The 16,300-nt window shown below is 41.4% G+C and overlaps 1 protein-coding gene across 1 annotated transcript; it reads left to right on the top strand.

Annotated features, from left to right (window-relative positions):
- The first annotated feature begins 6,041 nt into the window (after positions 1 to 6,041).
- LOC119774664 (alpha-tectorin-like) lies at positions 6,042 to 15,135 on the top strand. The gene is made up of 19 exons (XM_038272301.1): positions 6,042 to 6,137; positions 8,313 to 8,377; positions 8,493 to 8,581; positions 8,661 to 8,885; positions 8,976 to 9,047; positions 9,221 to 9,332; positions 9,407 to 9,533; positions 9,933 to 10,212; positions 10,284 to 10,440; positions 10,533 to 10,620; positions 10,691 to 10,753; positions 10,838 to 11,034; positions 11,114 to 11,248; positions 11,328 to 11,515; positions 11,612 to 11,790; positions 11,871 to 12,116; positions 12,539 to 12,701; positions 14,580 to 14,663; positions 14,757 to 15,135. Exons 2-18 carry the CDS (start codon positions 8,332 to 8,334, stop codon positions 14,661 to 14,663), a joined length of 2,451 nt encoding a protein of 816 aa, XP_038128229.1. The 5' UTR covers positions 6,042 to 6,137; positions 8,313 to 8,331; the 3' UTR covers positions 14,757 to 15,135.
- Positions 15,136 to 16,300: the final 1,165 nt, after the last annotated feature.

The raw sequence follows: 16,300 nt of genomic DNA, 5'->3' as shown, positions 1-16,300 counted from the left end.
CTGGAATTCACTGAGCTCCTGAGAGCGACCCATTCTTTCACAAATGTTTGTAAAAACAGTCTGCATGCCTAGGTGCTTGAATTTATACACCTGTGGCCATGGAAGTGATTGGAACACCTGATTCCAATAATTTGGATGGGTGAGCAAATACTTTTGGCAATATAGTGTATGTTGACAAAGCATCTTTAAAAAAAATAAAACACCTTTACTTCAAACATTTTCCAGCTGGACTATTTTAAAACATTTTATGATATTTCAATAATGCCTGAGAGAATCACAATGGCTCCTTTCACCAAACCAGACTTCAACCAGCTTCTCCAGAAATTAGCTGCAGCAAAGAAAATGAACCGCCTGGAAGTAAATGCTGGTTATGGAAACGATGCCACCCTGGGTGCACTGCGAATAAATGTCAATATAAACAAGTCATATTTTCTTAAAATAACTTAAAATAAGAAAAAAAACAATGGCATTCTTATTAAGTGCATATTATCTAATGATCTTATTTTAGGAGTAAAAATACTCCATTACCAAATCATCTTATTTACCTAATGATGATCAGCAGGCAGGTAGCCCTCATTGGGAGCAAACAATTCAACCCAGATCGGTTAAAGACACGACAAACGCCACGCCTAGATGATAAAACCTCCAGACTTCACAGAAACATGTCTTCTACTCCAAGTATCAACAGATGCAAAAAGCTGTTTGTTCCCAAAACAAAGAATAAGGAAGATTACTGCGAATATTAGGATTCTGCTTTACAGAATGACCCAGAAGAGAACAGCCTGTTTCCAGACAACAGAAGAAGTGATGACATTCAGCTCTTCCCCAAACAGCCTCATGACAAACCAGCTGCTACGTCAAGAACGTTGAAACTAACTGATGATGCTGAGAATGAGATTATTTTCCTTTCTTTACTTGTTTGTAAAAAGATGACATCATAGGTGCGGCTCACTGTCATCATTTAGACACTAAATAAAAGCAATTAAAAATGTGAGCTCTCAGATAAACAAAGATATGATTGCTCCCTCTTCGCTGTGTAAGATTTAGCTCCATCTAGTGGTAAACAACATGAACTACAGCAGACTGAATGCTCTGGTTACTGATCTCTATTTATTCACTGACTGCTGATTGCAGGTTGGTAGTACGGGGTGGAATGAAGCCACCAGCCGCCATATTGGTACTCCCTAGTTAGACCGGTCGCAAAGAAGATGTTTTCTTTTTTAGGGGGACTTAAGAATTTTAAAATAAAGATAAATTCACCACTTTGACACACTGGCTGTTTCATAGCATCAGTAGATTAACTTTAACTTTGAATAAGAAAATAGGACCATCACATTGCAGAGTCATTATGACGTCAATGAAGTTTATAAATCATGTAATATAACATAATATACAAATATTATCACAATAAAATTAATGTGTTAATGGAGCAGAATAATACAGATGAGCCAAAGTGCTAAATTGATGATGTACATGACATATACATGTATTGAATTACATTCTTATGGTAATTACATATGACATATAATTTCTAGAATTACCAGTCCATGTCTGTTAATGCTGTAGTATTTCCCTATTAGCAAATTGTGCATGAATGATGCCATATACTTTATGTTGTGTCTGCAAATTAGCCTTTAAAAATGTTTCAGAAGACAGAAGACTTCTATGCAGAATAACAGTGTTGCACATAGATCAGAAATGTGCATCCTTGGCTTTGTGGCTCCTGTATTATCCTAAACACTACTGCTCTAGGTTTTATTGTGTGTGCTATTCTTGTCCCCATATTTAAAAGGCCCCACCCTGGCACCCTGGTAAATTTAATCTTGAACCCCCCCACCCCCCCCCCCCCCCCCCGGTAATCATGGGCACTTCACATCCGTCCTCCTGGACCTGCTGTTCAGGCATCAGTCTCACTCATTGACACTCTACAGCTGTGGCCGACGTTCCCCTGAACTCACCTTAGAAACTCCCACTACCTGCAGCTCACGTCCCCCACAGAGACCCGTTATAAACAGACTGGTAGATGCAGTGGTTGATCTCCTCTGCAGCAGTTTGACCTCTATGACCTCACTTCCTGTATCTTAGTTGCAGTTCCAACATGCAGGTGTTTTGGTGGGGAGGATGGTGTTTTGGTGGGGGGGCCCATGAAATGATGCTTGTGCATCATTTCATGGACATTATGCTGCCGTGCGTTACGCATAAGTTAGGCTGTCGTTGGACATTAGCTCTGGAAACGTTATGAATACTCTATGTATACGCCCAAATATGGAAAATACATAGAAAGTTCATGGTCTGCTGGCGTTTTAGGAGATTCTGGGACGTCACGCATACGTTGGCTAAATCGGCAAGGTGTGACAAGGGCCTCAGGGGTATAGAAACTTTCTAAAGCTTTTATCAAGTCTTGAAGCCACAACCTTTGAATTGGAGGGTAACGTCTTACAACACTGTCTTGTCATCACAAAGCAACACGAAGAAAGTACTAATAATGCAAATCTAATCAGTTGTTTGCTCTAATTTGATCATTATATTGTTTAACCAAAATAGTTTGAGCTAACTAGATTAGAACAACCAATCTGTTCTTAGAATCTATCCAAACTCTATCAGTCTGACAGCGACGCTCCTCCAAACTCCCCATTCTGACTGAATACTGAGGCTCTTTAGCTGGTGGTTGAATTTCCTGGCAATTAGAGGCACTTCCTGAATCGGTCTGTGGTATGGGGGGGTAGAGAAGCATTAGACATCATCAGTTTCATGAGTTGATGACTTTGCCGTCCTAAACCTTCCCTCTGAGGGATTTCTGTATCAGTAACAGAAAGAATCTCCAAACATGTTGGAACCTCAGCAACAAAAAAGCTGAAAGCATCTGTTTACATCATGTTGATCTGTTGCTCCACCTGCTCTGATGTAATCTCTGTGTCATTGATAAAGTATGTGGACCAGATGAGTGCAAACAGACAAAGACAGAATGCAGCTTTAATGCTCTCTGTCAAACAGGGCAGTGGAAGCACCATGTGCCGTTTTAAGGATTACCTTTATGGTCTCATTAGCAACCATTACCTGCAACCACTACATCTCTTTCTGCTCGCTAAGGTCACAGCGGGGACGGAGTCCTGCCCCCACCCCAAACCAGTCCGTCCATCTTATTACCATGAGGAGAGCTGGGAACCACTGAAACCACAGCCAGTCATCCCAGCAGGTTCAATCTGAGGTCAAACTGCTGCGTTCAGAGAAAGCAAACACTGACCCTGCAGTTGACCCTGTTTAACATTTTATTCATTCCTTTAGCTTTTTATGCAGAGATGAAGGATCATCCCAGAGGGAAACAGGTGGTTCCATCCTGGTGCTGATGGTGGGTTTCCTGCAGAGCTGAGACAGGTTGACCTGGACCTCCATGGCAGGGGGTTAAAGGAAGCACCTCTACACCAGAGCAGAACCTTCCTTATCGCTAGGGGTCTAACTCCACTGTTAAAGCGAAACCAGTGAAACCAGAGGCTACGTCTGAGGCTACGGCCCATGGTTTAGAAGCTACTGAACTCTGGATGTAGCCTCACACAGATCCCACTGACATTTATTAAATAAACTGTATGTCCAACTGGACAAAGAATTTATTTCAAATGGGGTAAATGCATGGAGTGCTGTTAGTAAAGTCAAGCAATCAGAAAGTAGGAGCAATATCTATGTTTATTTAGCGTCTTTGAAGAGGAAAATAAGGTTTTTCCTTTTTCCAAGTCATTTTTCACCATGTCAAGATTCAAACTAAATATTAAGATTGTAAGTAAAAAAAAATTAGCTAGCTAAATATTTATTTACTAAGCCAAGTATTTAGTATTTTAATTAAATATTTGTTTTCCAAACTAAATATCTCTTTAACAAACTACAAATTTAGCTAGCACCAAGCTAGCTAAATATTGACCTCTGGTTCTAGCGAAATATTTAGTTTATTTAGCTTGGAGCTAGATAAATATTTTATTTGCAAATCAAATATTTCCTTTGCTAAATAAATATTTAGCTCCAAACTAAATGTCTAACAAAGTAAATATTTTGTTTTTTAATTAAATAATTAGCTCCAAACTAATGATTTATTTAACAAACTAAATATGTGATTTACAAATTAAATATTTAGCTTTAACCAGAGGTCCATATTTAGCTAGGTGCTAGCTAAATATGAAATTTGAAAATCAAATATTTAGTTTGTTAAATATTAAGATTGGAGCTTATTATTTATTTAACAACCAAAATATTTAAATACAAACTAAATCTTTAGCTCCAAACTAAATGTTTATTTTACAAACCAATTATTTAGTTTTGAAGGTAAATATTTAGTTAAAATAATAAATATTTAGCTTGACAAATCTTTTAACGTAAAATCTAAATATTTAGTTCTGAACTTTAAGTGAAAAAATTACTATTTTTTTACATAAAAAATTATAAATAATCATAATTCTTGACTGCTTGACTTTAAACAGCACCTCATACTAGCGCGTCTATCGGCTAAAACTTCCACATTGTTGCTTTAGCTAAAGCAAATAAAAACGGTTTATAACCAGAGTGGAAATAGGCCTCTAATCCAGCTAAACAGTTAAACCATTAAAAAACCTGGATGCAAACATCTCATAACAGCCACGACTTTGGAGAACTGAAGATTTGGTTCCTGCAGGCGCAGTTCGTTTCTTAGTGGAGCATCAAGTCCTCTCTGTACCAATAATGGTCTGCACTGCAAAAACGATCTAGAAATAAGTAAAAATGTGTTAAATTAAGTGTATTTACCCTTAATTTGAGCAGGTAAATAATATAGTTTGCCAATGGAATGAGTAATTTTACTGTTAAAATAAGATAATTAGAAAATATGCACTTGAAATAATTATTATTTTAAGTGTAAATTGTCTTGTTCCATTGGCAAAGTGTCTCTTTTACCTCCTCAATTCAAGAACAAATGCACTTATTTCAAGAAAAAATGACTTATCTAGATTTAGATTTTTTGCAGTGTGGGAACAGCCAGAGCTCGGTCCAAACTGGTTCATCAACAGAACTTTGGTCCCAAACGCAGCAGCAGGAAAAGGAAAAAAGGGATCTGAAGATCTGTGGGATTAAGATGCTGTGGTGGGACCTTCACAGACATGCAGGTCCAAATATCTGCAGACCTTCTTCCCATGAAGCTTTGCTCCAATCAGACCCAAATGATTAACAGGACTTTCTGCTAGTCTCACCAACATGGTGTACTGGTGTGGGACCAGTCAGAACCATTCGGTTGGCCTCATAGCTCCTTTAGATGCAGGTTTGCTCTGGATTTCTCAGTTATTTCTACTGATGAAATAAAGAGCTGATCCGTTACGGAGGTTCTGATTGGATCATCATGACCTGGGATTCAGGTAGCAGAATAGCGTGTTTGAAGCCGGGCCCCGGGGCCTCCTGGATGCAGAGCTGTCAGAGTTCACACCTTTCCCCACGTCAACCAATACTTCACACCTCAAGGCAAAGGCGGCGCCATGAGTCATGGTCCAATTTGTAGCAGTCATTGAGAGAACAAAGCAGCCGACCCCAGGCTGAAATAACTCCCTGCTAGCTGCAGCGCTGCAGGGACTGATACCGAGGTTCATAACCTGCATTCTTCATCAGGTCCCAGGGAGAGGAGATATAGAGAGGAACCAGGATGGAACCAGGATGGAACCAGGATGGGTTCCAGGTGGGTCAGTGGTCCATCGGTGACTGAAGGGTCTAACCTGTGATCTGATGGGAGTTAATCAGACCGAACATCACCGCAGTGGATGGAGGGAAGGTCCGGGTCCCCGCACTGACCTGTGGCTCCGATGAGGAACTTTCCCACATGTCTTCTGGCTCAGTAACATTCCACAGCGCAGGGGAAGATGACCCTCTCAGCCATCACAGATTATAAATCTTGGCTCTCTATAGATTCCAACCCTGCGCCCTGTCACGCACCACACCTGCAGCGGTGGGACCAGTATGAGCCCAGCGTCACGTCCCCAGTTCCTCCTCCTCCTGCATCTCCAGCGAGCATCAATATAAACCCAGGCGGCGGCCCCCCCAGCCCACAGACGGCGACGACCGCTGAGGAGACGCCTGAACGCATCGCAGACACCGGCCTTCCTCATCCTCATCCTCCATCTGAGCTGCAGACGGTGAGACGGGCTCTGTTCCTGCTGGTTTCCATGACAACAGCATTGCTTTCCAAGCTTAGAGTTAATTTCTTTAGATCAGGCGTCCCCAAAGTGGGTCCTGAGGGCTGCTGTCCTGCAGGTTTTAGAGGTTTCTCTGCTTCAGCACAGCTGATTATGATGATTGAAGCTCAGCAAAAGTCTGTTAATCAGCTTTAATTAAAATCAGCTGTTTTAATTGAAAAAGTTAGACCTTTCCTGCAGAGATGTTTGTTCTTGTTCTGATTTATTTTCATATTTTTCCAACATTTGAATCTTTTTTATTCTGAAATCAGGCGTTCAGAGAGACCTAAATTATAAGCTTTCATCAGAGATTATAAATAATCTAAAATGATTCTTATAACAAACGTGAGTGCGACTGACTGCTGGTTCACAGGAAGGCTCAAAATTATTCAAACCATGGTTAGATTACAGATGTTAGCTCCTTATCAGACAGATGCTAAGCTTTTAAAACTTTTCTCTGTTGGAAAGGAATAAAATCCTGCAGTTCGCTGCTAAACTGCAGCTTATTCTGGAACTTTCTAGAAGGTCTGAAGCTACAATACTTTAAAACCTAAATCTGCAGGAGAATGGAAATGATTGTATTTGTTAGATTAGAAAAAGCTTCATCTGCTGATTTTTCCTCATAGTTACACTTTTATTCAATAGATTAACCAAATAGAAATAGTTCTTCATTAACAACAAGCAGCACAGAGTTAACATTCTGCCTCGTTTAGTGTTTTATATTAAAATATTATGAAAACTATTTTTAAGGTGCGCTAACAGCTGAACTAACCCGGCAGGACTGCTTTCCTCACTACATCACAATAAAACACTGAAAAAAATTATGTTTTTGGCATTTAGTTGATCATATTTAGTTACTTTAACACAATTGTTTTATTTCCTACTCTGCTATCAGCAAACAATTGTGTTAAAGTAAATAAATATAAATATTTTTTTGTGTTTTAATATGGAACTAAACAGGTTTTAAGTTGAACTTTAGGCGTCTAAAGAAAATGCCTAAAAATGTTTTTTTTTTTTATGTGAGCAAACAGGCTGTAAACAAACACATTCCTGTAGTATATTATAATTTTTATTGTATCAATGTTGTTAGAGACTCTAAAAATTACATTTTTCTTTTTTTTTTTATTCCAACTAGATTTTTAGGTCCTTATTTATTAATTTTTTTTCTCATTTGCCCGTCAGGGCTTCCATAGGAATGTAAAAAAAATAGAAACATCGGTTTTCAGACCAGTTAGAGAACATTCCTGCATTTTAGCAAATTTTTTTTTTATTTTAAATGTATTTAAAGGATTATCTTGATAATTAATAAGAATAATAAGTAGACAGAGAATATGATTTTTTTCCAGAAACACACTCTGAACAGTGATTTTCTTTATTTTTTTTTTAATTTTTAAAAAGATGCTGCCCTCTGTTATGCTGAGAATGACCTCGCCTGTCACACAATTTAAATATGAACAAAAAGGGAAATTTTAAACATATTCTTCATGTTTTCATATTTCTTATGCATGGATGCCCTAAGATGAGACGTTTATTGGACAGATAAATTCAACAGAATATGATTTTTACCTGTATGGAGACACGTTTTGGTCAATATGCTGCAGTCAGTGTCTGATGATGAATGTATTCTCTGCCACCGTGAAAAAGTATCAGAGGAAACACGACCACTCTGTGCTTCCGTACAGACCTCTGATGTAGAGAATTACTGCTGCTCTAAATGTTCCTGAAGGGTTTTCAAATGGTTTCCATGGACAAATCCTTGTCAATGTTCCTTTGGGCAAGGCACTTGACCTGAAATTGACCCCTTCATGTGGCTATTTCCTTTAGTGTTTGCTGAGTTAGAGAAGCTATAAATTAGTGAGATTCAGCAGGTGATGATGATGATGATGATGATGATGATGATGATGATGATGATGATGATGATGATGATGATGATGATGATGATGATGATGATGATGAAGCAGCCTTGATCAGGTGAAGAACTGATGAAACATTTAGATTTCTGTTAAAATGTCAGATTTGTTCAAAGGGGTAAGGAAAGCTGTAATATCATTTCATTTTGTCCACGAGGAGAAACTTCCTCAGTTTCCTGTTCTGAACAACCCTCCTCTGTTTCTGCTTTCTTTGCCTCCCTAACAGCTGATTGGCCGACTCCATCATGCTCCGCCCCCTGCTCTACCTGGTCGCCCTCATCCCCCTCGGAGGTAAAGTCCCATAGCTGTCCACAGGAGACCCAAAAGCTCATTCAAACAGAATCTGGTGTCCATCCACCAATCAGGAAGCAGCTCTCAGCTCCTTCTCTTTCCTCCGTCTCTTCAGGTGCTAAGCAGACCTTGACGGCCTCCACAGAGTTGGACATCAGCTCCTGTCCCATCACCATATATGGGCAGAGATACGAACAGGCCTTTGTGAGTGGGCTGGACCCAGATCATCTGCAGAACATCTAAAGAACGTTTGCAGCAGTTTTCTTTTCTTCTCTGATTCCAGGTGAACTACACCTCTCAGAACCTGGTTGTCTGCTTCAAGGGCTTTTATGGCTCTGGAACCAAAGATGACTGCATCCTTGGACCTCTTCCTGACTCCAAGAATGCAGAATTCGACCAGTTCCAGAGGATTCCCCTTTTAGAAACCATTGTGCAGTACAACGTCCCGACCATCAAGACCAGAATGGACTGCTACCTTTCTATCTCCTACCAACACAAAGGAGGCTATGTGAGTTCTGCTCCGTCGCTCAGTAACCGGGTCATGTCAGAACCGACCGCAAACAACATTCCTCTTCCTGTGTGTATCTTCTGCTCGCAGACCACCCTGGCGCTGATTAAGTTCGGACCTCTCTCGGTTCTTTATGTGTACACTCCTGTGGAGGGCACCGTGGTGAGTTCATGTTCTGATACGTTCAAGGACAGTGGGAATCAGGCTCAGTCAGTGATGATGGTGGATCCATGTCATGATTCTAGCCTCTACTCACCAGCTAAAACACACATGGCCTAGCAGGCTGTTAAGTGGGTCTTTCTGTATCTATATCTCTCTGATGGTCTGCTGTCCAGGTGGTGGACATTCAGGTGGACGGAACGACAGCAGACCAGGTGACAGTCACTAACACCCCGTCCAGCAGACAGACTCGTGGGTATCTGGACATCAGCGGCTGCAGACACTCAGGTTGGTGGATGTTTCTGTGGAACAGAACCCTCTTTGGACTGGTTGGGTCTGAACAGTCTGGTTCCTGTCCTCAGGTGCTGTGTATAAACCTGCCACAGAGGTGAACTCACCTGAAACCTGCTTCAGCCTCACCTGTGATGAAGATCTGGTCCTCAAAACCTCATCCTGTGGTCCTATGGACCGTTGCCTTGGAAACGGCAGGTAATAACCAACGGGAAGGAAAAATGGAAGGCTTTTAATTTGAAATAGTGGGCAGTGATTGTAAGAATTCCAAAAAGTTAAAGACAAAAAACAATTCAGTGGACTTTGTTTTCCAAGTTTGAAGACGTTTGAATTGAGAAAGGAAGCTTTCTCAATTCAAAACGTCTTCAAATGTCTTCAAACTTGGAAAACAAAGTCCAGTGGATGTTTTTTAACTTTAACTTTTTGGAATGACTATGACCTGGATGACTGAGAATCTCCACCAACATATTGTGAGTATTGAAAAATATAAAAATCCTCATACAGGTATTGACAGATGTGTCCTCTAGCGCCACCTTGAGGTCAGGTTGGCTCAAAGTTAGGTCTTCTAACTCCTGTGCTCCTCTGTGCCTCTATCAGCTGCATCCCAGCGGCCCTGTATGACTCCATATTCAATCCCAAGCTGGACTTGGTGTGCACTGTGACGGGACCCGCCCTCATAGACTTCCACGGCCTCCTGACCCCTGTGAGGGATCGCTGTACCTACTCTCTACTGTCCCTCCCTTCAGCCCCAGACTTCCAGGTTCTGGCCAACTTCCAGGAACGGCGCCGAAAAGACGTGAGCTTCCTGGACAGCGTGATGCTGCGGCTGGATGGACCAGGTGTCCACATCCACCTGAAACAAGGCGGAAGAGTTCAGGTGGGTCCGAGTTTGACCCAGAATCTTAGAGGCGTTTGTGGTTCTGATCCATGTTTCTACTACTGTTTCAGGTGAATGATGCGCCGCTGAGCCTCAGCACCACAGCTCAGATGGTTCATGGGGTGGAGCTTTCCAAGGACCTCACCGGAGTTACTGCCCGGGTCTCTGTGTCCAACTTCACCATCTATGTCTTCTTTGATAGCTACACCATGCAGATCCACCTGCAAGGTTCACATAACCTAACCAGACCAGTTTACTGGGAATCTAACTTCCCCTGCTGATGATGTCAGTTGAATATGTTCTGTCTTTAAACCATCCAGGACCCGTTGGGTCGCCTTTGCACGGTCTCTGTGAAAACTCCAGCAGATCTTTGGCAGACCTCAGGGTGCCTGAGTCAAACCCCGACAGGTAGGGAATTCTCTGTCCCTGCTTCATATCTGCAAACCCAGTCCTGACCTGGCCTTGTGTCGCCCCCTAGCTACCTGATTCAGTACAACGACACAGATGACTCTATGATCAACTGCACCAAAATGACGGAACAGTAAGCAGAATCAACTGCAGACATCAGGCTGTTTGCTCGCTCTGAGGTCCTGCAGAGGATTCATGACTTCTCTTTCCTCAACAGCTGTAACCTCCTGAAAAAGGAGCCCTTTGCTTCCTGTGACATCAACCCAGAGCCGTACATAACAGCCTGCACTACCACTCTGTGCAGCTACCCTGATCGAGATGCCCTCAAGTGTCAATTCCTGGAGGCCTATGCCAGAACCTGCAAACTGCAACGCAATGCCACCCTGGTAGACTGGAGGTCCAAGGCTAAGTGCTGTAAGACCTGGTTCCCCTAACCACCCCAACGTTTAAAGAAACCATCACCGGGTCTAATGGTGTCCATGTTCATCTGCAGTGCACCCTGAAGCCTTCTGTCAGGACAGAACCTGCAGTGACCATGAGTTCTGTGGAGAGAAGTCTGTGGGTGGTGACAATCGCTGCTTTTGTCGAGCCATTTTCGCCTCTAAGTACAGGGATCAAAATGCTTTGGGTATGACATCGGAGACAGCAACCCCATGGGTCAGAAATACTGGAGAAAAACTTCTTACTTAAATCTTTATACCTCTCAGGTGATCCAACAGTCTGCAACCAGACCTCTGGTTCCCTGACTTTGGTCAACTGCCTCCTGGAGGATGAAGGCCTTGACTACATTGCCCTGCACCTCAAAGACCCGACCTGCAGGGGCCACATGGACGAGGAGACCCACCTGGTGACGTTTAGCTTCAGCGATATCAACCGTTGTGGGACGGAGGTCATGGTAGGTTTTGGCCTCCATCTTTAGTGCTCATCTGGGTTGACATCTTTCTTCAAGCTTGGTGTTAGCTCTGAGGCATCCAAACATTTCATCCTGCAGAGCAGCAACAACCAGATAATCTACCAGAACACCATAAGCAACCACAACAGCTCCTCCAGCATCATCACCAGGAAAGACCAGGTCTTCATTGACTTCTCCTGCGTCTACATGAAGGAGGCCATGAAGGCTTTTAAAGTCAGAAGCAGGTGTGTTACGGACTGTGGAACCGATGACGCCAGGTGTGTATCTGCTAAAGAAGAAGATTTACAAACTTTCAGAGTCAAAGATTTTGATTATTGTCTCTGTGTCTGGTCTTCAGCTCTATAATCAAAGTCAGTACCTCAGGGGTTTGGAATTACACTCTGACCATGAAGGCCTACACCGACGCCGCACGCACAAGGCCGGTGGACTCCAACACAGAAGTCCGGCTTGATGAGAAGATCTGGGTGGAGCTGAAGACTGAGGGGTTGGATGGAGACCTGATCTCCGTGGTGACTGAATCCTGCTGGGCAACCAATCAGGAATCAGAGACAGGAAGCCTGAGATATGACCTGATCAAGAACGGGTAAGAACCAATCAGGAGACTGTTTCCCAAAAGACATCAGTCTATTGTTTTCCTTAAGAACCAAAATAGAAAGGATGGTTAAAGTCAACCAGCCGCTGTTTCTATTTGAAGCCTCCAAGAAGGTCAGTTCTATTACTGTAGCAGCTAGTTTACCTATCTGGGGTCAGAGGACTTTGTAACTCGATTGTAGGATGTAGCATCAAGAGACTTGAAGGGTCTTACCACTGGACTTCAGCCATGGGTAGTTTTTGTTTTGTTTTTACAAGTTCTTATGCTTTATAATTAAAAGAATCATGCAACAAGTGTGTTCCAAGTCAACCACGTAACAGTAACAAAATCCCTCTTTTGGTCCCACCATAGTTTTTAAAAGCTTGCGAGTTTGGAGGGACCTAAAACAGTTATATTTTCTCTTTGATGATCAGCTGTGCCAATCCCGCTGACCCGACTGTAACGGTGGAAGGAAACGGAGAAGGAACCTCCAGCTACTTCTCCTTCAACATGTTCCAGTTCTCCGGGAAGTCCGGGAACATCTACCTGCACTGCAAGTTGCAGCTGTGCATCAAACAAGGGAACAGCTGTATCCCGGTGAGGAGGACATTTTGATTATACCTAAAACCAAACAGTCTGCATCTAGGTCTGGCTGAAAGGTGTACCACAGCTCTCCGGAGTCAGATCAACATGTTTCTGTTTTGGTGCATTAAACAGACTTTTATTCTATTAAACTGCAAGGACAGTTTCTTGGGTCAAGAGATGACACCTCCCTGAAAAACCAGACATCATTAAGATGTTTGTTTTTAGGCTAAATCTGGGCTGTCTGTCATAGTCTCGATTTTGCCCACAAATAGTTGTTGAAAATTGGGCGCTTTGGTGGGTCTGATTTTGTCAAACCTTAGCCCCATAACGAACGTTGAAAAGACGTTGCAAACCCAGGTTTCAAAATTTTTTCAACTATCTGAAAGTTACGGTTTTTCACCTTTCACTTTTCAACCAAATGTAGACGTCGTTTGGGCGTCAATCATGCCATCTTTCCAACCAATTTTTACTCAGAGGGAAAACATGGGTGGGGGGCGTGAGGAGCACCACCATTGTCTTTTAAATAAATCTGGATTTGGATCCATCTAAAGTTAAAGCAGCATCGTTCAGTTAAATCTCCAAGTGTTGCTCTCTGAGCCATTTGCATCTAAACGTGGTCCATCACCCGTCATCCTCATCATCATCATCATCATTCTAGGGTGTAAAGACCAGTAGATCACAGAGTGGGAGTGGCAACCTATTGGTTAGGTCATAGGGCTTGGAATCCTGAGGTTTTGAGATTGATACCCACTGGCACTCTGTGCCTCTGAGCAAGACCCTTAACCCCTGATTGCTCCCTGGGCGCCCCACAATGGCAGCCCGCTGCTCCTCTAGGGGATGGGTCAGCAAGTTGCAGAGAGTTAATTTCTCCATTGTGGGATAAAATAAGTTCAATTTATTTATTTTGTAGGTGTCAAATACCAAAGTACAAATACTTCGAGTAATTATCTTTATACAACTTTTTCCTTCTACTCCTTACATTTTTAAAAGTAGTTTTGTTTCATTTACGCTCTTATTTTCGTTATAGCCTTTTGGTTAAAAAAAAAAACTAAATCAAGTATATTAGTTTCATTCAGACAATTAATTTCTTTGTGGTTGGACTTGGTGCTGCCCCAACGTTTTGCTCACCACATACCAAAATGAATGGTTTTCCAAGATGATGCAAAGTTAAATGTGACTCTGATACCATTAGTTAGAAAACAGAAAATGAAGTCTAAGGAAGTTATCATCCAGAATTGTAGAAAAATGTTCCTTTAATAAGGTAACATTTTTACTGCATTACTTTGGCTTTTATACTTTAAGTAGTTTTAAAAATAGTACTTTTACACTTTACTTAAGCCAAAAGCTTAATACTTTAACTTCTACAAAAGCTTTTTAAACAGTGGGATTTATAATTTTACTGGAGGTGTAAACAATAACACTTTTTACACCTGTTTATTATACCTAAATATTACAAAAATACCATCTACAACAAAATCTGTAACACCCATTAACAAAATTAAAGCTCTGTTTTAAATGTCATAGATAAGATCAGATAATGTTCTAAATATATGAACTTTTCTGTATTTGAAAATACGCCTTCAACAAATTACAGCATCCTCTGTTTTCCCAGACTTTGTAACCCCCTCTGTGGACAGAATGGAAAAGGTGGAAGTAATACCACAGTACATGTAATCCCTCCCGCTACCAGTGGGGGCAGCATCTCATGTGGTTTCAGTTGTATTCAGAAACCTTTTCCATAATATGGTGGACTGATAACCTGAAGAGTCCGATGCTATCGTGTCTCTGAAAGGTTCTGCCTAACGAGTCTCGGCTCTGACCCATCGATGGTTCCTTTCATCTCATCTTCTATGTTTAAACTTTTTGTCTCCATCTGTGTTGATTTTTCAGAAGTGTGATGGAGCTCGAACTCGAAGGTCCATCAGGTCCAGATATGAAGCCACCGCTCTCATCAGCATGGTTTGGACCAACTAGGTCAGACGGCGGTTCTGTTACATCAACATCTCCCTGGTTGTTCTGGTGGAGCAGAGAAAGGAAACAGCCTCTCTGGTTGCTTTGTCTCCTCAGGTTGGTTCTCTGTGAGATGAAGCCAGTGGAGGCAGCAGAACTCCAGGATCCTCCCTGGTTCTGATGTTTATAGATGTTTGCCTGCTGAGTCGTCCCCGATAGATGATGAAGAATTCACAGCAACATGGTGGAGGTCATCTCTTTATTTGAACGGATTGGATCGGATCGTATTCTGTGTTCAGCTTTTAAAGTATTTAGAATATCTTAGTTTTATTGGATGGGGAAAACATTAGGGAAAGTTCTACTAATGGGTAATTAAAGGAGACAGGAAACTGTTTTATTGGTGTGGGGCTAAGTTATGAAGGATTCATGGTGTGATGATGGATTTCTGATTAATGCATGTTGAGATGATAATGAAATAAAAAAATGTAAAGATGAATCAGGTGATTTTAGTGTCTTTTCTTACAAGTTCTTTTAAAATTTCTAATTTAATCAAAGCAAAATCCTTTTAAAGTGACTGAAGCTGAGGTAGCATCTTATGAAAAATGTGTTAAGCTTTGAAATCAGGTTAAATAATGAAGATAGATGGTAATTCCCTGCATTTCATTAACTTCCTTTGCAAAGAGAGAATAAGACGATCATAGCAGTGCTTCCAGGCCGACGATCTGATTAGACAACGTTATCTCTCACTAAGTTAAACTCTGCAGAAAGGCTGTGAATGTCTCCACATACGGTTAATCTAAACAATTACAGACAGCAGAAGAAAATAATAAAATGTTATGAATAAACCCTGAGAAAAAGTCTAGCTTGTTATGAGAACAAACACTCTCTAATAGTAAATCAAAAACTCCTCTTGCAGGTGAGAAAGGCTTGAGTAAAAACTTTTATTAAGTGAGTGCATGCAAAATCAGCGCTCAAAAATCAATAAGTGTGAGGGGAAAACATGGCAAACATAGAAAGTAGCAGGTCAAAGTTCATCAATACAGTAGTCCCCATTGATTTAGCTTGTAAAGCGGGGAGAATGGCGCTAGAAGCTGGAAGATTGCTACTAAATTTGAGCTAAAATGGCCGCTCCCAGACTCATTAATCGTGACGAAAAATTTTTATTTATTTTTTAGTAATAAACGCTAAATTCATTAAATCACTGTATTCTTTTAAGGCATAAATAATGATCCATTAATTATTCCTTGCTTACCAGAATTTTCCATGGGAGTCCAGTTTGGAAGGTCAACTGCAATAAAACAACTTTCATCTGATTTTATTTACTCTGTTTTGGAGAATGAAATCACTTCAGCTGTTATTCCTCCAGTGTAACACCAGAGGGAGCAGCTGAGACTGCAGCTGCCTACGAGGACAACAGAGTGGAATACTAGAGGTATAACACAGATCTGAAGAAATGTTTATGTTTTAAAGAGATCATTACTGGACGTCTGCGCTCCAGACCATCAGTGGTCTCTATTGTCCCTTATTGGTCGATGCCATTTATTTCACTGCCTTGTTTAACTTCATCTGCTTCTTTAACACACACACACACAGATAATTCCCAGTAAGCCAATCAAAGCTGCCCTCCCTCTCACTGTTTGTGTTATTAGAGCTGCAGTGCT

The sequence above is a fragment of the Cyprinodon tularosa genome, unplaced genomic scaffold (genome assembly GCF_016077235.1).
Source record: "Cyprinodon tularosa strain WSP-4 unplaced genomic scaffold, ASM1607723v1 ctg822, whole genome shotgun sequence".
Lineage (NCBI taxonomy): Eukaryota > Metazoa > Chordata > Actinopteri > Cyprinodontiformes > Cyprinodontidae > Cyprinodon > Cyprinodon tularosa.
Note: the sequence above shows the minus strand (reverse complement) of the source record. Positions and strands in the feature narration are given on the sequence as shown.

Bases quoted from the DNA above. Each gene is read 5' to 3' on its own strand.
- LOC119774664 (XM_038272301.1), top strand. From the start codon at position 8,332: ATGCTCCGCCCCCTGCTCTACCTGGTCGCCCTCATCCCCCTCGGAG. The intron at 8,378-8,492 runs GTAAAGTCCCAT...CCGTCTCTTCAG, and splicing joins CGCCCTCATCCCCCTCGGAG to GTGCTAAGCAGACCTTGACG. The intron at 11,516-11,611 runs GTAGGTTTTGGC...TTCATCCTGCAG, and splicing joins GTTGTGGGACGGAGGTCATG to AGCAGCAACAACCAGATAAT.